The sequence below is a fragment of the Aptenodytes forsteri genome, unplaced genomic scaffold (genome assembly GCF_000699145.1).
Source record: "Aptenodytes forsteri isolate BGI_AS27 unplaced genomic scaffold, ASM69914v1 Scaffold221, whole genome shotgun sequence".
In the NCBI taxonomy this organism is placed as follows: domain Eukaryota; kingdom Metazoa; phylum Chordata; class Aves; order Sphenisciformes; family Spheniscidae; genus Aptenodytes; species Aptenodytes forsteri.
The window spans coordinates 385364-409225 of record NW_008794411.1 but is presented as its reverse complement, the minus strand read 5'-3'; the positions used below and the strand labels follow the sequence as shown (position 1 = coordinate 409225).

Genomic DNA, 23862 nt, shown 5'->3' with positions numbered 1-23862 from the left:
GCCTCAGGAGGGGGTTTGGCTGTGCTGTGTAAGAGGCCTTGGTGGCCTATGCAGTGGTGGGGACTTGCAGTTCTGTAACGTCTTTCACGTTGTGTTAATTGCAGTTAGTCACGAGCAGCTAGAGTGCAAGGAAAGCCTTTTCCCTTTTTGGTGTGTGTGGAGGAATAGCTCAACATAAACTCCAGTGCAGAAAACAGGTATGAGGCAGAGTGGGACTCTTCATGTTTATGGGAGTTGGTTTAGATCTCTGGAATAAAACGCTTATCTCTGCCACAACCCAAAAACTGGAGCTGTAAAGCTCATCTATGGATTCCTTGTGACTAGAGTGTTAATCCTTCCTTCTGGTGCTGTAAATGTTTATTTAGCTGTCTCTTATGCATTTATGGACTTCAGACATTTTTGAGTGTATGTTGGGCAATTGCCGGTGTCCTGTCCAGGGATTCTTTATGACTTGGAGCATCACCAGGATTGTAGTGTTCATAAAATGCCTTTGTGATCCTGGCCCTTTGCAAGTGATGTATGTGGAGAGGACTGTGGGAACATTCCTGTCTGTGGGCTGCATGCAAAAAAAATGTTTTGTCTTGCGCTGCCTATCGAGTCCAGAAACGTTAAGTCTCTGTAGCAGTCTATCAGTGCAGCAAAACACGAGGGGGGTAGGAAGCTGGGTATAGAGTGGCCTTCTAGTCCCATCGCCTCCTAATGATACCAGTGTTATGACTGTGCCGTGGACCTAGATCAGATGGGCTTTCCTCTGGAAGAACTCCTGCCAATTAATATTTTTGGAAAGACAAAACACAGTGTTTCAAGACAACCACAAAAATTTGGAATTAATGAGGTGGAGGGAAGGAAGTACTTCGGCTAAAATGGGGAATTGCTCCTTGAAGCTATGTCCTATTTATGAAAATTTTTGTATAGACTTTCCCTGTTAAAGGCAGGAAAACAAAGACTTGCTGAAGGCAAGCGGGGAACACGGTTGCTGTTGAGTCAGTTGAGAGCTTTAAGTCTACAGACTAATGTTTCAAAACTGTCAGCTAAATAATTCAATAAACCTTGACCTTTTCCTCTGCACGCAGATTCAGTTCAACTGAATTCCACTTTCGCTCCTGCTGAAGACAGAAAACTGCATGCTAAGGCAAACAACGTTATTTGTAATCCCCTCTATTTTTTGATTGCTGACCTTTTCTTAATGATGAATGACTTCTGTGGCGCCCTAGAAGAGCTTCATGTACTGTAAGGGACTATGCACATTCCCTTTTCCTTTTCTAAGCAGATGCGAGGGCTATGACTTAACCCTCAGAAAATTAGACCATACCATGAGGCATTAAAATCTGGTTTTCCTGCTTTGTTGTTGTTGTTGTCTGCATTACTTTGTCAGAACCTCACTCAAGTGTACGCATTGCTAGTGAGAGTAAAAACACTGGACTTCTCTGAATCTGAAATGTTTTCTCTGGCCTTTCATTTAGTATCCTTAGTGTCATATATGCATGTGCATGTCACATATGAATTTAAGAAGAGCTGGTGTGAGCCAGCTCTTTCAATCCAGTTGATACTGGATCGGCACTTCCTTGGTGGTGCTGGACCAGTAAAGTTTTGCTGAGGAATTCCAGTGTGTATCTAGCACTTGTTGGGTCCCTAAAAGTCCTGGTAGGGATTTTCTAAGGAGTACATTGACCTGCTTCATTTAGGTCCTCCAGTAACTCCAAGCCCAAGACTAATTGCCAGTGCACTGACCGTGTGCAATCACATAGCTGAATGATGATTTTTTTTTAAGTCGAGACCTGTTCATACTCACTGCTGTGGTACCTGGGCATTGAAGAAACCATGTATGTATATCAGTGTTGTCTTAGGATTTTGATATGAAGACAATTGCTGTGATAAATCTGAACTCTCTAGTCCAGACTCAAGAGAACTAGTAAATAAATGATCTGAAGCTATACGCCTTTATATACACAGCTCTGCGTGCTCTACTTGGAAATTGGGTCTGTGCAGACAGCTGTAGTATGTCCGTGTGCAGGGCAGCACCATGCCATGGTGTCCCCACCTGCCTGCTGAGCAAACCAGCAGGGCACAGTATTAATGCAGGTCCTGCTAGTAAGTCCCAGGGCTAATTAATTATCCAGAGCACGATATGGGGCACCTTTGAGTCCTGGAGCTTGCTGAATAGGAGCTGACAAAATGTGCCCTTGATGTGCAGCTACAGTTTTTCAGGAAACAAAACACGGGGTTAAGGAACTGCAAGCCAGCCCTGCTCGGCTGTGCCTGCACCACCTTGCAAGGAAAGCTGCTGCTTTTTGTGTTTGGAGTGGGCCCTTAATTTGATTCAGGTATTGGAACAGTGCTGCCTTGTTGCAGTTCTATAAGCAAGCCCTCTGGGCTGCTTTCCTTTTGAAAAAATCTCTGTATTTTACTCTGGTTGTGTTCACACCCTTAACTGGACTGGAGCTGGTGGAAGCCTGGGGAAGGTTTGAGGAGAACTTGGCAATGGGATCAGATGCTCTGTTCCCGGGTTTGTGTTAATTCTACCTTCTTGTGCCCGGGATCAGTGTCCCAGAGAGCTCCCTGCAGACGGCCTCTGTGTTAATGTAACTGGGAGTCTCGCCGAGTTCGTATATCACACTTTCCTCTGTGTCGAGTCCCATATTGCACTGTGCCTCCAGCTAAAGGCTTTTAGAAAAGTATAAATCCACTTATTTAATGGCCTGTGATGCAGCTGTTTGAGGGCTATTTTAAGTGCATGACAGTGGAATACAGAAGGAAATGGCTGTTGTTGGTTTTTTCCTCTCTGCTGTCTTGCTGGACTATATCTGTCTGTGGTGGTGTGGGACTGTGTAGCCAGAAGGGCTGGAAAAGTGCAAAACAAATGGAAAAAAAAAATTTCTAATGTCCATATAGTGACATGCCTTCCTGCCATCTCCCAGTTAGCTTCTGCCCTACTGATCTGAGTTGCTTTTAACTCTTAAGATTATACGTTCTCAAGTCTAACAAAAACTCGACCTTCTCCAATACTTGCTGGTGTAAACTGGCCTGGTGTCACAGACTGACTCGCATGCCATATTGTTGTGCAGCAGCCGGGGGTCTGCTGGGCCGCGGTCCCCACCAAAAATACTTCGTTCAGGGCTGGTGTGGAGGATCCTTTACCTTTCTCAGCTCTGCCTGGCTGAGAGAGGATGGCTGGCAATGCCAAAAGGGATATATTTGCCTTTCTCTGCATGTGGCACCTCAGAAGACGCAAGGCGGGGAAATTGCAATAAATCGCGCGCTGTTTTTTTGAAACGGGAGGAGTGGAACATTTCAATCTGGGGAGCCTGGCACTGAATAATAACTCCCATTTTATTTCATCAACTTCATACAAGCGGTCAAAAAGGCAGTTAGTTGCACGTTGTCCTCCTGTCAGGAGAGAGATTGACCAGAAGCAAAGAGCATCTGGTTCGCATTGGGCTCTGCCTTTGGATGGTCTTCATTCTTGTATGTCACATTATGTCTCTTTTTTCTTTTTTTTTTTTTCCCCTCCTCCCTTCCTCCTTCCTCTCGCCTTTTTTTTTCTTTTTTTTTTTCCCTTCAGTGAGTTTACAAGCCTTGCTGGAATGCACATATGTTCCTTATCATCCCCAAAGTCCAGCTTTTTTTTTTTTTTTTTTGCTGGTTAGCAGTTTGTGACATAAGGGGCTGTTAGAGGCATTAGTCAGTTTTACTCCAAATAGAAAGGTCCGTGGTTTTTGGAAACCTATGGCGGAAAATGTCTTTTATGTCAGTTCTTGGCATAAATGGAACTGTTAGTGCTCTGAGCTTGTGCTGACCTTTAGCCAGACTTTTTGCCTGGAAGACAAACGTTCATTCCCACTCTCTACAGCCACTTCTGAATTGTCAGATTTTGCTGACTTCCCTCTTCCCAGAAGAATGCGACTGTATCCTTTTTCTCCATCCTCCTGCTGAGTTGCTGCAGCTTGCCAATGTAAGCAATTCCCCTTGCCTCCCCGCCAGCGTGCCTTGGAGGCGCGGGAACAGTGGCGGCTCTATCTGCTGCAGGGAGCGTTTCCTTGCCGCGTGGCAGGGGCTGCAGCTCGCAATTGCAAGCCGCTGGCAACCAGGATATTTGGTGCTAGATGTCAGGGAGATGGGCCTTGTGATTCCCACCCCACGCTGCATCTGTGCCGGGGGATTGGGGCACCACCGCTCAGGTGGATTTTTCCTCTGGCAGGCCAGGGGTTGGCTTGTGATGCCTGCTCGCTGTCCCTGGTGTCATCCCGCGATTCATTTAAAGAGCCAGCCTTGGAGAGAGGACGTTTCCTTCCCTATCGCGGCTGTGTGTTATTGCCCGCGCTAATGTAAGCGTGTCCAGCATCACCCAGTTGCTGAGGGTGTCTCCTCAGGGGAACCGCTTGCTTTGTCTCACTGGCAGCCGCCTTTGGTTGGTGATTCCCCAGATCAAGTCTCACGTATCTGTAGAGCAACTTATTGTTTGGAGGGGCAGCACGAGACCCGCACCTACCCTTCCCCGTCTGCTGCTGCCAGGTGCTTTGTTGGCCAAATTGTTTCCAGCCTTCCTCCTACAAAATAACATTTTCTGCTATCCCAGTTCTCCGGGATTAAAAGGAAAAACCAGCACATTCAAGAAGAGCCTTTTTGCGGTCTCTGTGACCTCCATGCTTACTGAGCGAGGGAGCCAACTGTGGCATAATGCTTTGTTAACCATAGTTCTTGTTACTGGGAGTAGCGAGACCTGGCTCCTTGCTATTGTTTTAGACATGGGTGGAGGGCTGGGGCAGGGGACTTACTGAATGAAGCACACTCTGTTGAGAAGCTGTGTGCCCCTAGGCAGCTACAACTGGTGCCAGCTTTTATCCAGGAAGAACAAGATAGTTTATTGAGGTCCGGCCCTTGGGGGCAATAGCTGCAGCAGTGAGTCACTGGTTGGTTGATGGCAGGGTGGGAGGCATTAGCCATCCAGCTTGCCTACGTATCTGATGAATCTTCATGGCTCGCTTGACACGTTAATCTACAGAATGAGGATATGTCTTCCAAAGGAGGCTGCTCTCCCTGTTGAGAGAGAAGGGAAAAAAAGAAAGGCAGGGGGGAAGACCTCCCAGATTTCAGTAGTTTGCGGAGACATCTGCCCGAGTCTGCAGACAGCCAGGAGCAGAAGCATGGAGACAGGAACTCCCCCTCCTCTGCTGGTGACACTGATGGTTATCCTAGCCTAAAACAACAACAAAGAAGTCCTTCCTTTCTTGATTAACTGATTGATTGCTATGGGCTGTTTTCTTGTGGCATGACTGTACTAGCTATGGCAAGGAGGGGAAAGGAATTGTTCTTTCTTTTTGTGTTCCCCCCATACTATTCTACTTGAGTTCCCTTGTCCAAGAATTAAGGGTTTAACCATCACTTAAGTCTGTATAAGGAAAGGGATGGGGGTCGTGGGTGCTGTTTCAAGGAACTTAAACAGTGAGCTCGGCTCTGGCGTAGGTGCTGGGAATACTTCGTGCCCTGCCAGCAGGGACCCCGGCTCTCAGGTTTAACACAGGGAGAGGATCCGATAGATCCGTCTCTTGCTGACTACCTTTTACTTCTGTGCTCACTGCTCTTTCCTGAGCCACCTTTTTGTCTGACCAGACTAAAGTATCTCTGAGGTTCCTGGCTTTGGATGCAGCATCTAAGATGACTTCAGAAACGCGGGAACGCGTGCCTAGTAATGGTGCAAAAATGTAACTGGCCTGAGCTGCTAACAACAATAAAAGCTTTCAGAATTTCTTAAAGGTGCCTCTTAAGTTGTGTGGCCTCAAATAACTAAACACTTGCTTCATATTTGTGGTTGAGCTCAATATTTTGCATACCAGCATTTTTCCCCTCTTGAATTTGAGGCTCGTTTTTGTTTTCTTTAACTCTTCGGAGGCCGTGTGAAACTGACCCCCAGCTGCCAGGAGGGGCTGAAGGGGAATATTTTGCCGGCAGCCTTAAAGCAGAAGGGGCTCAGCCGGGAGCTTGCCTGGGTTGAGGAAACAGCCGCCATCTTGGTTAAGTCCTGAGCGAGGAGAGCAGACTGGGGCAATAAATGAAGGTGTCCTTGTGGACTCTCTCTCTTCAGCCTTTTGGGAGTGACGCTTTTTTTTTCTCTACTCAGGAGAAGAGCAACTTTGCTTTATCTCAGGTCAGCTACCAGACAGCTTCTGAAGTGTAAGGACATGGCTCTGTTTTGTGCCGCTTCTGGAGAAGCGATGCATTTCTGATCATGGGACCCACCTTTATATCCACCTCCTCTTCTGCATACAGGCATACCGTTGCTGACTCCAATGAGGAAAATAAGTTTCCCCTTGTTCCTGCAACTCTGCCAAGCCACTGTGGCTTAGGAGGAATGAGCTGATTCTCTCCTTGCACGTGCCTTGTCAGCCAAATTGTTTTATAAAGCTTCACTGAATTACATCCAGGCAAACCCAGTTTGCCAAAGAGCATCCGTTACAGCGTTGCTTGACCTATAAAACCTTTGCCACCAGGAGCTATGTATGAAGAAAACCAGATCCGAAGTAGACCTGACAGGGCTCTGAGATTGCAAACTCTTTCTTGTCTTTTGCAAGGCTCTTTTTTTTTCCCCCTAAAATTAAGAGCACTAGGACATGGGGTCCTGGCAATTAATCTCTTTATAGTGTTGGCACATAGCTGTGCCTCTGGAGGCCTGTCGCTGCTTTACTTGCCCCTTCCCTTACCCTGCTAGTGTTAAAACCAGCAGCTGCAATAACAGCATCTGAAAGATTGTTGTTGACCCAAGAAATATCAACTGTGGAATGCCTTGTAGGTCACTGCAAAGAAAAGTAAAGCGATCAGCATCTTTCCGAATAAACAAGCATTTATTTGTTCATGTTACTCTGCAGTTTTTGTTGGGGTTAGCATACAGCTCTGGAGGTTCAGAATCGCTTCCCGCTCATGCGGATGGTATGTGAAGAGGGAGGGAAGGTTTGCCCTATTATGCTGGGTTCAGTAAAGGAGGCATGACTGTGTCTCAAGACTGCTCTTGGGCTCTCTTAAGCTCTCTGACATCTGAGAAAATCCAGACACCCAAGTATAGCAGCGTACCTGGTGCAAATTCTCTATACAAGTCTGTGGAGCTGCAGTTTTACCCGTGCTGATCTTGTCCGTCGCTCTTGAAGCTGCAAGCAAGGAGAGGTGCTTCACAGTTATTCTTTTAGCATGTTTGTAAGAGGTCAGCACTTCCAGATACAGCGGCTTGTCTGTGCGTTAATAAGGCACCTCTTAGGATTGTGTTACTGTGAGTGACAGCCGAGGAGTTGTTTTAGTCCATGAGTGTATTTAGGCGCAGTATTGGGGAAAGAGAGGAGTTGTGCTGAATTCAAAGGCATGCTGAGCTCTGTTCATCTTCTGAGGGAAAATGAGGAATACCCTTGGGAAGAAGTCGGTGAGGCAGGGTGATGATACTCCTTTCCACTGGGGGTGAAGTGTCTGGGCAGCGCTGCAGCCTTCCTCTGGAAGAAGAGCCCCGTGGCAGGAGGAATAAATCAACACTTGTAGCATTGCTCCCCTGGCTTGTTGGGTGCACACGGGGGCTCTGGGCTTGTCTCTGTGGGGCAGGAGCCTTTGCCTATGTCAGCCTTTGACCGCTCTTCAGCTGGAGGCACCTGGTTCACAGCGGGACGACTCACTTGAGATCAGAACCCAGCCCACTGACTCTTCTCAGGAGCTTGTCACAGCGATTCATAGCCAGAGCAGCGTGGCCATCTGACTTAGCATCCCGTTGTTTTTAAAACACTTCTGTTTTGCCAGACTGAAGGCGTGAATCACTTGCCTGTTCTGCTAATTATACGCTGAGCAATCGTGCTTGTTGCTCTCCAGCAGAGGCTTCCTTTCCATGTTGATAAAACCTGAGCTTATGAGCTCCTCTTGAGTTTGCAGTGGTTTTGGTCCTTGCCCACTCCCCAGGCAGCCCAATGGCTGAAGACTGTAGCACTGTTGAGCTAATAAAGCCAGAACTGTCCAGTCCAATGCCATCGGGCTAATTGGTAAAATTGCCCGTTGTGGTTTTGCTGATTGGCATCCTTGGCAGACCTGTGGCTTGGCTAAAGGGGCCACAGAGTCTCGTGGGGGGTCCTGCAGCTTCCAGCCTGCTGTCCAAACCTCTGCTGTGGGGAAGAGCAGAGAAAGGGAGCCGGGTTTTTTTCCTTGTGTCAGCGTCCCTGTAGTTACTGAGCAGGAGTAAGCTATCCCCTTGAAGAGGGTCAGAGCAGGAGCAGAGGCCTGGCTGCAGTGGTAAGAGGTTATGCAGTGTGTGCACCTCCCTTTAATCCTTCTGCTCAGAGAGGAGCAGCCTGCGTCTCCCCCCAGAAAGTGCTGGCTCTCCAAGTCCATCTGCAGGCACTGGAACTGGCTGTTATGTCGCACAATGCTTTCATTTGTGTGTGGAGGGAGATATTTAGAAACTCTAGTCCCTTTGGCTCTCCTGCCTTGTCTAAAAAGCTTATCTGTGATACTTCTGCAGAAATGCACATATTTTCTGTATCCACTCTACTCAGTTGGATCTGCTGCAGTCTGGGGAGGTGGAGACTTGGGTTTGCATTTCATCTCTGCCTATGCTTCGGGCCTCTGAGCTTTTCATGAGTGTTTTGGGCAGGTATCAGACTACACTTCTGCCTCCTGTTATGCAGCACAGCTTGTGAAAAGTACTTGGCATTGAAAAGTGTAGAGATAGTTTTTGTTTTTTCCACTGTTGATGCTTGCCACTTGCAGGAAAAAAAAAAAAGAAAGGGGAGGGAACTAAACCAAAGAAGATATGCAGCAAAAAATAACTGACACAGATGCAAGACATGAGTCTAACTCCTGTTCCTGCTGAGTAACTAATGATGAGGCAGTACTTGCTTTCCCAAAATATATCAGGGAAAGAGATACGGTGCTGTGCTGAGAGATGTTCAACACCCACCACTTTCTGTGAAGCCTGTGAGTCATGGGCACCTATTGCTTTCTGGGATCTGCTCCGAGCTGCCTTCACTTAATCATAAACCCAAGCCCACTGGCATCTTAAAAATACTAATGTTACAAATACTTAGTTTAACCCATTCTCATCATGCATAAATCCCAGGATCTCCTTCCATTGCCTGGGGCTTTTCCAGGAAAATCACTGTTGTGGATGAATGAGGTGATGGTCTCTTTTGTGTTGTTTGGGTTTTTTGGTTGGTTTTGTTGTTGTGTTTTTTTTTTACCTAGCCTGAGTGAAGGAGGTGGCATCTCTTAATCACCTTAAGCTTCTGTGGTACGGTGCTGGTGAATAGCCGTCCAATATATGGAGAGATGGAGGTGAGAAGTGTGGCGTATTGGCATTACGCCCTCAGACAAGCCTGGTTCGGGTGTTTAGAGAAGGCTCAGGTATCTAGTACAGGTGTCAAGCTGCGTGTGCCAGCATGGCAAAAAGGAGCCGTTTGCCCCTGCTTCATCCCTCTTAGATATGGTGATGGCACAGACTTAGACATTTTTACTTTGAGATGTTGCCTTTTCAGAGAATTTCTGTATTTTTTTTTTCCTTTAAGCCTCAGTGGTATTTTCATCAACACTCAGCCCAGATGTAACTTATTTCTTCCTGCAATCAGTGGCTGATCTGTATGTTTTGAGGAGGGAAGTGGGGATGCTCAGCAATTGTGCAGAGTGGGAAGGCCTCCTCTGCTTTTGATTCTTATTTTAACAACTAAAGAGTGTCTTTTTCCATGTCTGGTCCAAAGCCCACTGATTTTGTGGAAAAGCAGCTGGTGCTTCCAGCATCTTTAAACCAGGCTGAGGCTGCCCATGGCTGTAATTTGGCTCGATAGTGTGGCCTAGGTGGAGTGACTCTACTGGAAATGTTTGGGTTTAGAGAAAGGTTAGTATCTTAAGTTAAGGACAACAAACTTTTGGAGAAAAACATTGTGTGAAATAACAGCAGAGCTGCTCTAGGGCTGCTGAGGAGAGAAAAGAGAAAAACATTGTGTGAAATAACAGCAGAGCTGCTCTAGGAGGAGTTTTTTCTTTTTTTTTTTTTTTTTTTTTCTTCGCTGCCGCTTTGTGCAACTCTTTTTCGCAGGGGTTCTGTGCTCAGGCTGTTGGCACAACTGTAATTTGCCAGGGAAGAGATAACCAGGCTGGCTTCTTTTTCCAAGCCTCTCTGTGAATTACTGTACAGCTGTTGTGGAAAAGTCCTAAATATAATCTTGGAGTCGTTTCAAACCTCCCTTCTGCGAGGTCTGCGCTGCCCCGTTACCTTGCACAAAATGGCCTGGGGGTGTTTGCTGTTACCAGCTCAGGCCCCCCAGGCAGCCTGGAGGAAGAGAGCGGGTCAGGAGGGGTGACTTGCACCTCTGGGGTGCCGGGCCTGGCTTTTTTCCTACTGAAGACATGGAGGGGCAGCACGGTGGGCTTTGTAGGTCATGCAGGAAACACCAGGAACGGTGCCCTGCTTTCTCACCTTGTGTCGGATGAGGTTATTTGTAAACCAAGGCATCCGCAGAGCAGCACGCACGCTCTTTTCCCTTCCGGTCAAGGCCTGTAAAAGCTGGAAAGAGATTGAGCTGGCTTTAGAGGCGGTGGTGCCATCTAAGCTATGTCCTGCTGTGGCCGTGCCGAAGGGTTGCCGCAAAAGTGCAAGAGCGTCACATTTCCCTTGTACTGCTGGGAGGATAGAGCAAGTCTGAGAGAGCTGCTCCTTCCCTTTGGCAAACTGAGCCGAGGAGAGCACGAGCTTGGCTCTCTGCTTGCCAACACAGGTTTCTATCAGGAGTAGACTTTGAAGTTGCAACCAGGACTACATCACAACCTGTGTCACTCTTTTGTGTGCTGTTTGGGAGAGCTGGCCTCACTGAGTGGTTTGGAGAAGCTCCCACACTGCTGGGGGAGTCTTGAAAGGGGAAGTTGGCTGGTCTCTGCCGTAGAGCTGTGCAGCGGACACGGAGAAGGCAGGCTCAGCTGCTTCACCCATTAACCAGGAATTGGTCTGCTTGCAGCTATGACCGTGTTTCAGTGTCTCTCTTCCAGGTGTCTGCCTAAATAATCTTTGGGTAACCCTAGGGAGATGTGATACCGAGGCTTCAGAAACAATATTTGGGTGTTGCAAATTGGTACAGAATCATGGTTTATTAGTCACAGGCATGGAGAAACAGTCTGGTGGTGTTTGCCTGCATTGGGGTTGGGGACGTTTTAGCTCCTGAGCCCCACAGCAGAGAGTTGGATAGAAGTAAAAGGAGAGCACGTTCGGGAGGCAAACCTAAGACAGAAAGATCCTGTGTCCTAAAAACTCTTGTGTTGTTACACAGTTCTGACAGGACTAGTCACAGCCTTCTTTCCTGGCAGGGGTGTTGCAACTCTGTTAAACACCTTTCTTGTTGGTCTTCCAGAGTGATGACCTTAGGAACCTGTCCCTCTCTGGCCACGTGGGCTTCGACAGCCTCCCTGATCAGCTGGTCAACAAGTCAACATCGCAGGGCTTCTGCTTCAACATCCTCTGCGTGGGTAAGTCATCCTGTGCCGCTGGGCGGTCAGCTCACACCAAGGGGTGCACGCGTATCCACAAATTAGCACCTTCACCTTCCTGCAAAGTATATGATCTGAGGCAGTGGGGACTGTGGTGGCAGGGAATTGACAGTTTCTTCCCAGAGCTGCTCCAGGGTAAAATCTAGTATCCCACTTTTCCTTTTCTCCATCCTGTCCCCTGAGTCAAAACACGAAAATTTCTAGGTGTTAAAAATCTACCCTTTTGATGGTCTTGCGGTTCTGCTTTCCCCAAGGGCTGCCATAAGAAAAGTGAGCTAACTTGGGAACTGAATGTATTTTTAAAAGAATGGTTAACTTGAATCTGTCTTTCTCTGGGTTGGGCGCAGAGACTGTTTCTCAATAAATTGCATTCCTTCCCTTCCAGGCTTTGCCTGCCTGTCTCGTTATATTCTTAGTTTCTCCAGTTGGAAACGATGCCATTTTTAGTCTCCAAATGATGTACTTGAGAACAAAGCCTGTCACCTGTTCTCTGCTGTATTCAATCTGGGTGCTGCAAGTTGGTTTTATAGCCTGAGTTACTGTGTTACTTTTCCCAAATGGTTCAGAGGGTGAAATATGAGGAGGCAACTCCTCCTTCTCTTGGCTATAGAGAGATACCTGTGGTCTTGGCACTCTATGGATACTGTACAATTGGAAATCCATTGCTCGGCCCTAGGCAGCTGTGTGCCAAACCGGCTTTGACCTAGTGGCAGACCTCTTCAAGATGCCCCCAGAATGTGGTTCTGTAAATTGGCAAAAATGGTGGGTTTTACTCTTATTTTGGCAGAGCAGTCTACAAACATCATCTTTCCGTTCATTGTTCGTTTAAGCCTGTAAGAAGGGAGTATTGTCCCTTCTAATTAGTTACACTAATTTGCTGGAAAAAACCCACAACCCTCTGACTGTGACTTTCTACAGCAAGTTGAGAATTTCTGTCTGCAGTGCAGGGTGAGCCATCTGAAAAGAAATCTGGCAAACAAACTAGACTCCTTTCTGTAGCTTTGCTTGTCGAAGAACAAGGTAAGAGAATAGTTGTACTTCTGCACGCTCAAGCTACCAACCCTCACGTGACTCTCCTAGCAGCATGAAACCATTTAAAATTCAGCAGGGAACATGGCGATTAGCAGGCAGTTCTTTGATCAAAATGGCATAAATTAATTGCCTTTTTCTCTTGCAGAAAATATTCCTCTCTTAGCATGACTTAGTGTGTCTCCATAAACATAGCAATTTGGTCCAGCTCTTTCCTCTTGTAAAATGTGCTGATCAACCATTTTTCACCCTAAATTAAAATTTCACACTAATTGCCACAGTTGTCCGAGGAATAGAAATTTAAAAAAAAAAAACAACCAAAACCCAGGCTTTTGAAATTATGTTTTGAGAAAGGACACAATTAACTTTGGCATTGTAACGTGGGGCTTTTAATTGTGGTGTGCATGGATAAAATGCTGCAAAGCCCATCTAGCACAGCATGCAGCAGCAGCATCAGGAGGTCACTAAAATATGTAGCTTCAGAGATTAACAGTCTGTGCCATCGGTTTAGGACTGATCGTTTCATGTGGGTTGCGCTCTGTGGGCCTAGATTTTGAGCTGTCATATTGTGTCTTTCTGTCTTCCCCCACCTTCATTTGTTCACTCTTTTTTAAAAGCTTGCTTTGTGTCCTGCAGCTTCCCAGGGTAGGAATGCTGTGACAAACATGTCTCTGCTTAATTATTTTACTGGGCTGTAAGTAATCACTTACCTTCCTGAGCCTAGCATGAAAATGGTCAAAGTCAAAGCCAGGAAAATGAACTGTTGAGTATCACAGAGCAACAGGCAGTTGCTGAGTAGTGCTATTTGTTTCTGTGGACACAAATACTGTATGGCTCTCTGAGGTCTTCCAAGTGGGGGCTTTGCATATTTTGAGGGAGAGATTTTCATGCTAGGAGAGCTGCATACACCCTAGAGAGATGCTTGAGGGCAATCCCGGATGCAGGCTCCCCTCTCCCTCCTGATATTTTGCATTGCTTTTCAATTATTCACTTCTATTTAAGATTTTTTTTTTCAATTATTCACTTCTATTTAAGATTTTGGGGGGGGGGCGTGTTGAGATGTTGGGATGGGACCCCATCACAAGCCTGACCTGCAAATGCCAGAGCTGCACACTACAGTCCAGGAGGTTTGTCCCAAATCCCAGCATCTTGTCGGTTGGAGCTACTTTAGGACGTTACCTCAGCCCACCTCCTGCTCACAGCACGAGTAGCAGTTTGAGTGTGTAATTGCTAAGCAAACACTTCTGACTTAAAAATGGGGTTTAGGCTAATGCTTTTATCCATGTTACTAATTGCACTGATTAGTGAACCTGTAATAGTTTTAAAAGTTGGTATTTAAGCAGTGTGCTATTTTATGTAGCACTACATTTTATGTAGCTATTTTATAAACTTTTTATGTATTTTTGTGTCTGAAATTTTCATTGTCCAGTTTCACTATGGGTTTTTTGTGCTTCTCTTGAAAAAGGAATGGAAACTGAGCTGGGGAAAAAAAAAGCATAAAACAATGTAGAGAATCGGGTATCTCCTTGGGAATCAAACTCAGAGTTGAGAGAATTTACAACTTGCTTCTGTAAAGAAAGTCGTATCAGAACTAGGACTTAGCCTACGCTATTAAAAAGAGAATTATGTATTTCTTGAGTAAGAACAGCTTCTTGCTGTGCTGAAGACAGATGTTGCTTGCAAGGTGGGGAGGTTGGGGCTTTTCAAGCAGGAGGGAGCCTGCATCACCGGTCAGGTCATACCAATGTATAAAACCACGGGCAACAGCTGAAGACCACTGGAAGCAAATGCTTTTATGGGAAAGGAATGATTATTTGTCTCTCTCGCACTGCCAGTGTAGCAAGTCCAGTAACAGGGCTCTAGCAGCAGCAGGCATTTGCTGGTTCATCATGGAAGGAGACCTTTCCCTTCTCTGAGGAGGGGGCCTCGCTCGGCACATGTCTAAGTAACTGTTCTTAAAACTTGTGGGTTTATTTCTTTAATCTCCCCTACCCCCCCACCCCTTCCAGTTTAGTACCTTCTCTTCAGGGGGTCTCATAAGCTTCAGCCCATCCTCTCCAATTCTTCCTTTTCCCATGGGAAACATTAACAATAGTATTACTAGAAAAGACTGTGTGCCCCTCTGTGTGTGTGAAATAAGCCCCTTCCCCCAAATAATGAAAAATCCCTGAGGTCAGTGGTGCTTAGTATCTCTGGTGATGCCTCTTTGTGTGTCCTTGCCTGTGATTGTGGTACACCTCCCTTGAAAGCCCAGCCCACAAAGACCTGAATTTCTCTTGCCGTTCCCAGCACAGCAGCCTAGCTCTTCACCTGCAGGTGATGAGTTCTAGCTCTGAAGGCATTTGATTTATCTTGGTGTCTGTCAGTGTAGCAGCTTTCGGGTCGCAGGGGCTCATTTCAGATTCACAACCCCAGTGTGTGGTGCTTTGATTGGGTATGTCTGCAAGGTGTGCTGCAGCGACCCAGGCGGCGTGACTTGCGGAGGAAATTACTTGGAGCCCAGCAGCAGAAGCCAGAGCTGCTGTCACCTCCCAGCGTCTGCAAAGTCCCTGGTTCAGTCCTGGGGGACTGGTAAAGATGGGGACTGTCTCTAAAGACGTCTGTTCCTGCAGGGATTATTTTGCTTAGCTGTGTGCACGTAGCCTAATTCCACTGCTACCCAAGTGGAATAACTCCTTAGCCTGGCAAATGTGCCCGGCAATGAGATGAGGAAAAGGGATCGGACCATACTAATGTTGCCTTTGTGGGCTCAGGTGAAACTGGCATCGGCAAGTCAACGTTGATGGACACTCTGTTCAATACGAAGTTTGAAAGTGAACCTGCGACGCACAACGAGCCTGGCGTGAGATTGAAAGCCAGGAGCTACGAGCTCCAGGAGAGTAATGTCCGTCTGAAGCTGACTATTGTCGACACGGTTGGATTTGGCGATCAAATTAACAAAGATGACAGGTAAATTTATTTCTGTCAGGAGAAGGAATCCTTGCGCTGATGTGCTCTTAGATCAGACGGGCCTGACCCTGTGTGGGGAGTAGGTCCCTCGCTGTTCCTGGGAGTGTTTCCTGATCCGGGTGTGGCAGCTAGCATCACTTGCCCCGTGAGACAGGCAGAAGTGAAGCACAAACAAGTCAACTAGGCTACAGAACCGAAACTGTGTTTCTGCCCTCCTTGTCTCTGTGCAGCTTAGTTGAAGTCTGTGCTTGAGTTGAAACATGTAAATATTTGAAAGCATGAGTTCAAATTGCGATTACTTTGCATCTTTTACAGAGCTGGAACTCGGCTCATAGTTCCTGTTCACACCATCCCGCAATGTTCAAGTCGAAGTGGGTTTTACTTTAACGTACCTAGGTGCTGATTTTCACGTTGTATGCATGAAGTAAATATTCTGGGCAGCCTACGCAATCCCTTGTGTCCATCCATATGGACTTTTGCTGTAGTGTTAAAACTAGTCATTCTGTGATCATGGCTAATAAGCTAATTAACGCAGTTCGTGTATCTTAGAGCCGGTTGCAGTAATCCCAGCTGCCTCTGGAGGGTTGTTTGCAATCCTCTTCTCTGCACCTTGCCAAGCGAGGGCACGCTGGCCAGCAATGTGTGCACTGACCACAAGCTGTTAGGGCACTAGGTAGATAGACAGCGTAAGCTCTTTGAAAACGCAAGCTTAACATCAAAGTTTCCACCAAGATCCTCGTTAGCATGGAGGTGGAGCAGGTTCTGCTTCCTGTTCCATACAGAAAATTCTAGATTTTTAAAAAAGATTTTACAATGCTTTTTTTTCCGTAACGCTTCCTCACTGCTTGACCTGACGCTAAGACGCAACTGTTGCCCCCGCTTTGCAGCTCCTGCTCCTAACTAATGCTACAGAGCCAAAATGGTGAGAGGCGCGTGCTGGCTGGAGGGAGAACTCTGCATGTCAGATGCTGCCATATGCTCTCAGGCAAGAACAAAAGCTGCTGAGAGGAGGAGCAGGTGCTCAGAGCGGGGATGCTTTGCAACTTGTTACTGCCAGGTCACTTTGCATTTGCTTCATTCGGCAGACAAGAAGAGCTAGTGGTATTGATGGTGAAGCCCCTCCAACTTCCCTGTCGGGCAGTTGGAGAGAGGGGCAGTCACAGGGCAGCAGGGCTTAGGGAGAGCTTTTGTCCTACTGCTGTGTCCCGACACATATGGCTGCAGTGGGTGGCATTTTCTCTGTGCTCCTGGTTTGAGTCCTCCCAGTCCTCCTTCGCTCTGCTTTTTTTATGGTGCTTTCTCTAATATGATCTCCCAATATAAGGCCTTACTGCTTTCTTCGCAGCGTGCCTCTGTCTGAGGTTTTTGAGGTCTCGTGGTCAGAGACAGAATTTCCAAAAGCAAAGAAATTGGAGCAGCAGTCATGTTACAAACCCATCTAGTGATATTCATGATGCCTTCCGTGTCTGCAAATTCACAAGCAGTGCTCAATACTGTCTTATGGGTCTCTTGTGTCGGTGGCCCTCACGCAGCACTGGATGTCTTTTGCTATAGCTCTCGCTTGGTAAATCAAGCAAGAGTCTGCTCTGCTTCACCAAGGGTTTTGAGCGACTGCTCAAATAGCTGCACTGGCATCTGGAGCAGAGGGGCCAGACCAGAGCCTTGCTGGCTGACTGTCAGAGGGTGTTTCTGGAGGACCTGAGAACTCCTGATGGCCTGTTTCCTCCTCACAACTGCTTTTGAGGGAGGGCATTAACACTGCTGTGAATCCAGTGCTGAAGGCAGTGGCAGTGCGGTCTAGGTGCCTTGGTTTCAGTGTCTTCCTTCGAGACCTTCCTTGGGCTGGAGGTCCTGAGGCTGCCCTTGATGGAGGGAGGAACAAACTCGAAAGTTCCCCTTCCAGAAGCACAATCAGTTAGTCAGGGCATGTTACGTGGCACCAACTTTTTTCCTTCAACAAAATAGTCCCCCCAAAGTACACAAACAGTGTAGTTCTCCTGAGCTTTGCTCACAGGCTTCAATTCATGAAAAGTTCCTTTTATCCCCTTGTGAATCTCCCTTCCTTCTTAAGATCACAAACAAGCTTTTGGACAAGCTAGGGTAGGTGGCGGTTTCGTGTTTAAATTTTCTTGTATCGGATGATTCTTGGTGACATTGGAAGAGCAGCAGCTCAGACTTTAATTGGAGAGACTGCAAAATACATTCTTTTTCAGGGTAGCAGCCTTGTGTGGTTTCCATGCACCTAAAATCCAGGGTCTCTGCCGTTTTATCTTGCTAATAGGTCCATAATACTCTCCCTGTGCACCAAGTGGAAACACCCTTGCTAAGGAGGGACTGTAGGTTGGGCAGGGAGCGTTCTAAGAGCAGCGCTTGTCCCGTGATGTACAGAGCACCCATGAAGCTTCCTGAGTGTTGATCAGTGACCTGTGTTGATCAGTGAATGCCCTGGTTTTCTCTGTGCCATGTTCTCTCTCTTCAGCTACAAGCCTATAGTAGAATATATCGATGCGCAGTTTGAAGCCTACTTGCAAGAAGAGCTGAAGATCAAACGATCCCTGTTCAATTACCACGACACCAGAATTCACGCCTGCCTATATTTCATTGCACCAACCGGACACTCGCTGAAGTCCCTAGACTTGGTCACCATGAAGAAGCTCGACAGTAAGGTACTTGCTGCTCATGTTACGACCCTTGCATGACCCTGCTAGTGCTTTTATGATCTTGCCACAGGCTTAGTTAAACCTGCTTAGCAAAATACTGTCTGTTTTGACCAGCGGGGAATTGCAGAGGTGCCATGTGAAAACTTTACCTTGGGCTAGCTGCTAGAATGGGTCATTACTCACGGATTCATATGCTGCAGAGATTTATTAAGAGTTTGGGCTCCTACCTTCTTCCAGTCCCATCTCGGGGTAGGAAACTTGGCCGCTTGCTTCACAGCTATGCTATAAAGTTAGCAATCTGAGAGCAGGAAACTGTATTTATGAGGATGCATTAGGAGACCACAGTTCTTTTTGCTTTCCTGTGGGTTAACTCAGCCAAGTTCAGTGACAGGTTTGTTCACAACTTGCAAGATCAGTTGGCTGTTGAAAAAGGGAGAAAAGTGTGTTTTCCTGAATAAATGCATGAATAAAAATGAGAGCCTGAAGTTGAACTCTGCTAATTCTAGCACTCAAAGACATGGTTGCCATCTCTATTTCACTTTGTCCAACAGATTAATTCGGTTCTTGTACAAAAGCTGATTTGGTGAGTGTGTATGAGATGAGAAGTAAATCTAGAACACTTTAGGTCATCCTACTAATCAATGAAAAACAAATCAAAATGTTTGCGTGCTCTGACTGCATCCAGCTAGACACAAACAGTGATTTGATCTTCTATGGCAAATGTAGTGTTGTTCTAACCATAATCCGATAAACAAGAAGAATCTGAATAAATGTGTTACTCGGCATGTGCTTTTTCAGTTACCCTCGTGACTAGCAAGAATGGGAACCGAGCTTGGTTTAAACCATGGTGTTTTACTAGATACTTGCAAGAAGATTTCATGTCTTTTCTTCTAGGGAAAATAACCGAGGTACAAATGTAAAACCTCGTTATTTACACTGAGCTTTCTCTGTGCTTCTTAACATCATGATTAAGCAACTTATATCAGTCCACATTGCACCTTTGGCTCATTGGATCCTGATTCTGCAGAAGATAAGTGGTGACAATGGTTCTTTATTTCCTGGAGTGGCCTATCGATTGGGTTTTATGCAGGGATGGAGAAGGATCCCTGCCCTATTCAACTTAAAATAGGGTTATGGAGATTTACCCAAAGTGAGCTAATTGGCATTCATGTTCTGTCTTTTGGCAAAGGGGGATTTAATAACTCCAGGCCATCCTCCAAACAGAATTAAGTGATGTAATATAAGAGGATTTTCAAGTACTGTAGTTAAAATCCCCTCATATAGGTCAATATCAACACCTTCCGCACTAGAACTTCTGTCTGCTGTTGCAAGGAAAAGCAAATCCTGCAAGATCAAAAGCAGAAATTGTCCGTCTGGAGGGCGTAGAAAGAGAAAGAAAGCAGGATTCCTGGTCCTAATGCATTCTTACCCTCTCCCAGCAAACCAGATACTTGTGTGGTGCTTGCTGTGCATCGATCCGTTCAGCTACGCTGAGGGTATGGTGCTTTCTCCCCTCGGCTCCTAGATGGTGTTGCTGTTTGCCATCCTGCTGCCAGTGTTGCAAACAGCCTGTCTAGGGAAGAGAGTCGGTAACTTATCTTTCATTTCTGTGTTAATCCCATCATGCGGTTCCTTTGGATGATTGTCTTAGAGCTGTGCAGGGATAAATCAACCCTAGTCCTGCAGTACAGCGGTGTATGGGAGCACGTGAGGGCATGCAGGTGGAGGAAGCTTGCCTGTGTTACTGCCAGCCCCCACCCTGTGCGTAGCGTGGGTGGATACGGACCGTCTGCTTCCACCTCCAGTGGGGTAACAGCAGCACTGCTGCCCACCTGGGTGTCCTTGATAACAGCACCCAAGCAAACGCCCACGAGAGGCTATTGTCTGAGCGTGTCGCTTGCAGTAATCCAGCCTGCTGCGGTGTGGAGGAGGAGAAGTGCCTATGGTAATTTCTCCTTTTTTTTTTTGGAACAGCTTGTAATAATCTATGACAGCATTTCCTGTCCAGCCAATTCGGATGAGGAGGGGAATACGACAGGGCAGGAAATAGCATGTTGCCAAATTGCATTTGACTTCTTTTTAAGGCCATCATCGCTGCTGCCTGAAAATCCTGTCTAAGGCAGTGGTGCTGTCAGCAGCAGCCCCAGGGAAGGTCTTCCTCTGGGGGGGCGGTGGCTGGTGGCACTTACAGGGCAGTTGCTGCAGGATGCGTGCTGCTCTCCATCCTCTCCCAGTGATGCGACACGTGCAGTCCTGTATGTGGAGGTGCTGTCTTTGTCTTGCAGGTGAACGATACCATCTCCCCACAAAACGCCCACGAGAGGCTATTGTCTGAGCGTGTCGCTTGCAGTAATCCAGCCTGCTGCGGTGTGGAGGAGGAGAAGTGCCTAGATGGTAATTTCCTTTTTTTTTTTGGAACAGCTTGTAATAATCTATGACAGCATTTCCTGTCCAGCCAATTCGGATGAGGAGGGGAATACGACAGGGCAGGAAATAGCATGTTGCCAAATTGCATTTGACTTCTTTTTAAGGCCATCATCGCTGCTGCCTGAAAATCCTGTCTAAGGCAGTGGTGCTGTCAGCAGCAGCCCCAGGGAAGGTCTTCCTCTGGGGGGGCGGTGGCTGGTGGCACTTATAGGGCAGTTGCTGCAGGATGCGTGCTGCTCTCCATCCTCTCCCAGTGATGCGACACGTGCAGTCCTGTATGTGGAGGTGCTGTCTTTGTCTTGCAGGTGAACATCATCCCCATCATTGCTAAGGCTGACACCATTGCAAAAAACGAGTTGCACAAGTTTAAGAGTAAAATCATGAGCGAGCTGGTCAGCAACGGCGTCCAGATCTACCAGTTCCCGACGGATGAAGAGACAGTGGCAGAGATAAACGCCACGATGAGCGTATGTTTGGTTTTGGGGGAGGGGAGGTTTGTTTGCCTTGGTTTGCGTGGGCCCATCCTTGATGGTAGGGCACATTGTACCATGTTTCTTTTGGCTTTAAAACTGCAGTCTAAGCACAGATAATAAGGCTGGCCAGAAGGCTTTTGGAGCTGGAGATACTTGTCACACGCGGGCTGCCTGGCCTGATACGCTTCATTGCCCGACAAGTGATTCTCCTCTAAACATCTTTTCATATCCTTCCCCTATTGCAGTATTCTCATCTCGGGAAAGGAAGAGGATGGGAGGCAGGGCCCTGACGCGGTCAGGGCAAAGGGCTGGGGTTGGGGTTTCCTGTCCCAAACGACCACTTGTTGCTTAGTAGGGGGTGATTCACTTCTGCCTTTGTTTTGCTTTCCGGTGAGAGCGGGGGCGCCGTCGATGATGTTCCAGCTCTCGGCAGGGCCAGTGGCCATCAGTGGCAAGGGCTCTGGCTTTCACCTCCTTTCTCTTTTCTCTAGTGATAGGGGTGGGATTTGAGGGCAAACAGGGCTGGGGTAGACGAAACGTTTTAGTGGGGTTTACAGAGGGAAACAACCGTTTCCCATGGGCCTGACTTGGAGCGCAAGGTGAAGAACCTGAGCTCAGGGTTTTTGGCAGTGACGTGCACTGCAGCGGTGCTGGCAGGGCACTTGGGTGGCTTTAGTGGGGCATGTAACACCCAAGAGGACGTGCCAACCCCAAAGCAAGTGCACTCAAAAGTAAGTGGAAGGATGAGGTTGAGTTATCTGCATTTTTACAGGGAATGGGGGCATCAAGATTAAGCCATTTCCTTGCAACTTGAAGGCTTTTGTGAGCTTCCCTGCGCAACTGTTTGTAGATGGGCTATTGTCATGTCCAGCTGCATCTCAGACCCTCTCCAAACCTCTGTATTGCCTCTCTCTTTTCCCCGTCTGTGTTGTGTTCTCGGCAGGGAGAAGCTGGCACAGAGAAGGGACATGGCTCTGCCAGGGTGCACCGTGTGCAGTGTGTGTTTTGCCTTCCTCTCGTGCAGCCCGGCTGCTGGGAAAGTCCTTTGCCAGATAATCACATCTCCTCTGCCACTTGGCGGCTTCCCCTCCCAACCCTGCCTGTGACCATGGCTTGGCCCACACGGCACCCGCCCCTGGAGCTTACGCCCAGCCCTTTGGATGTTCTTAAGGCAGGGAAAGCACTGTTGGGGTGGGCTGGCGGCAGAGGCCAACTCCCTCCTGGCAGCAGCCACGCTTCTGGGAGTAGATCCCAGATTGTCGCCACCACACCCACGGAGAGACTGGGATGTAGCAGAGCTTGGTGACTCAGATGTGTCAGCCTGGGGCTGGGTCGACTCCGCTCTTCCCCTTGCTCACAGCTTTGCCCGTTTTAAGAGGAAGCATTAGCAGTTATTTCTAGCAGCAGAAACCCCCTGAATTTTTAGTCTACCCTCCTTGGGAGGATGTACTTTATTTTCTTTTTTTTATTGTGACAGTTATTTTTCCTTGGTGTACAAACTCAATTCCAGTTTGTAAGACTACTTCTGTGCTTAAGATAGTCATGCTTGGTAATTACGTGAAAAGTATGTACGTCTCTTGTATTTTTAGGACTTCAGAATTTTGGACTTTAAGTCCAAGCCGGTTTCTCATCCAGACAGTCCTGTTGCTCTTTCTAAAACAGCAGATGAATTGCAAAGGCGTTTAAGCAACTTAAATCCAGCACAGCTGCCACAGTAAACAGCTTTCTTCAGAAACAATCCCTGGCAAGGCAACAAAGGAAATCCCTAACCTTATTGTCCCTTTCCTTTTGTAGGTCCACCTTCCTTTTGCTGTAGTTGGCAGCACCGAAGAAGTGAAGATCGGCAATAAGATGGCAAAAGCCAGGCAGTACCCCTGGGGTGTTGTGCAGGGTATGTTACCGAAAGCACAAATAAGACCTTGTCATCCTGTCTCATTTTGATGGAAGGTGCATTGATCTCTGGGTGATCCTTCTCAAAATCTGTCTCAAGAAAGCAAGATCACAGCTCTAAGACTTCTCCTTAAAATCAGGGCTTTGCAACCTAGATCTAGACATGGAGGGAGTTTGGCAGGAGGGGTGGTGGTGTCAACCTAGCCATTGGCTTTGGTGAAGAGCAGGGTAATGTTACTAGGAGATGCTGAATAATTAGCTTGAAAGATGAAAAATTGAATCTCCGTTCTCTGTTCTTTATGCTTTTCTGCCAGCAAAAAAGCGTGAGCAATGGGGAAGGCTTGGACAGCTGAGTAGTTCGGTTTGGACCTTGCACACAAGCCTGAATGCAAACATGTAGCTGGGGGATTTTCCAGGGAGGTCAGCAGGTGTTCTGCCCTCTCAACTTGAAGTGGGAGCAGCACTAATTCAACACTGACTGCTTGGTATGTTTTGTCCTGGTATCGTAAACTGTGGACATGAAGCTTAAGTATGCAGTCCCCCATAAAGTCAGCCAAAAGCTCCTTTCTGTTGGAGAGCAGAGTTTGGTTAGGGCTGTGTTTGCAACCCAGGCTGTACTGAAGCTGCCAAAGATAGGGCTGGTCCTTGCTTTCCCAACCAGTGCTGAGAAGTACAGGGTTGAGACGGTGGTGGTCTGCTTGTGGCTGCAGCTGTGTATCCAGTTGGAGAATGGCCCAGCAAGCTGCAGGGGAACGTTCGCAGGACAGTTCTGCAAAACTCACCAAGTTTTTCTCAATAATACAAACTAACCCTGAAACAGCTTCAGACTTACTGTCTTCAGCTGTGTACACCAGAGAATAACACTGGGAATAACTCGCAAATAGGGAAGAAGTTGATATGTTTGGGAAGTCTTGGACTTGACACGTATCCTGCTGCGTTCT

General features: G+C 47.3%; 1 protein-coding gene across 2 annotated transcripts in view; it reads left to right on the top strand.

Annotated features, from left to right (window-relative positions):
* The first annotated feature begins 11362 nt into the window (after positions 1–11362).
* Positions 11363–23862, top strand: part of SEPT11 (septin 11) — a 29939-nt gene continuing 17439 nt past the window's right edge. For both annotated transcript variants that reach the window (XM_009288655.2, XM_009288663.2), the window contains exons 1-5: positions 11363–11472; positions 15276–15471; positions 17951–18137; positions 20864–21025; positions 22826–22922. In XM_009288655.2, coding sequence (XP_009286930.1) covers positions 15305–15471; positions 17951–18137; positions 20864–21025; positions 22826–22922 — 613 coding nt within the window. In that variant the 5' untranslated portion in view covers positions 11363–11472; positions 15276–15304. The remainder of the gene's footprint in view (positions 11473–15275; positions 15472–17950; positions 18138–20863; positions 21026–22825; positions 22923–23862) is intronic.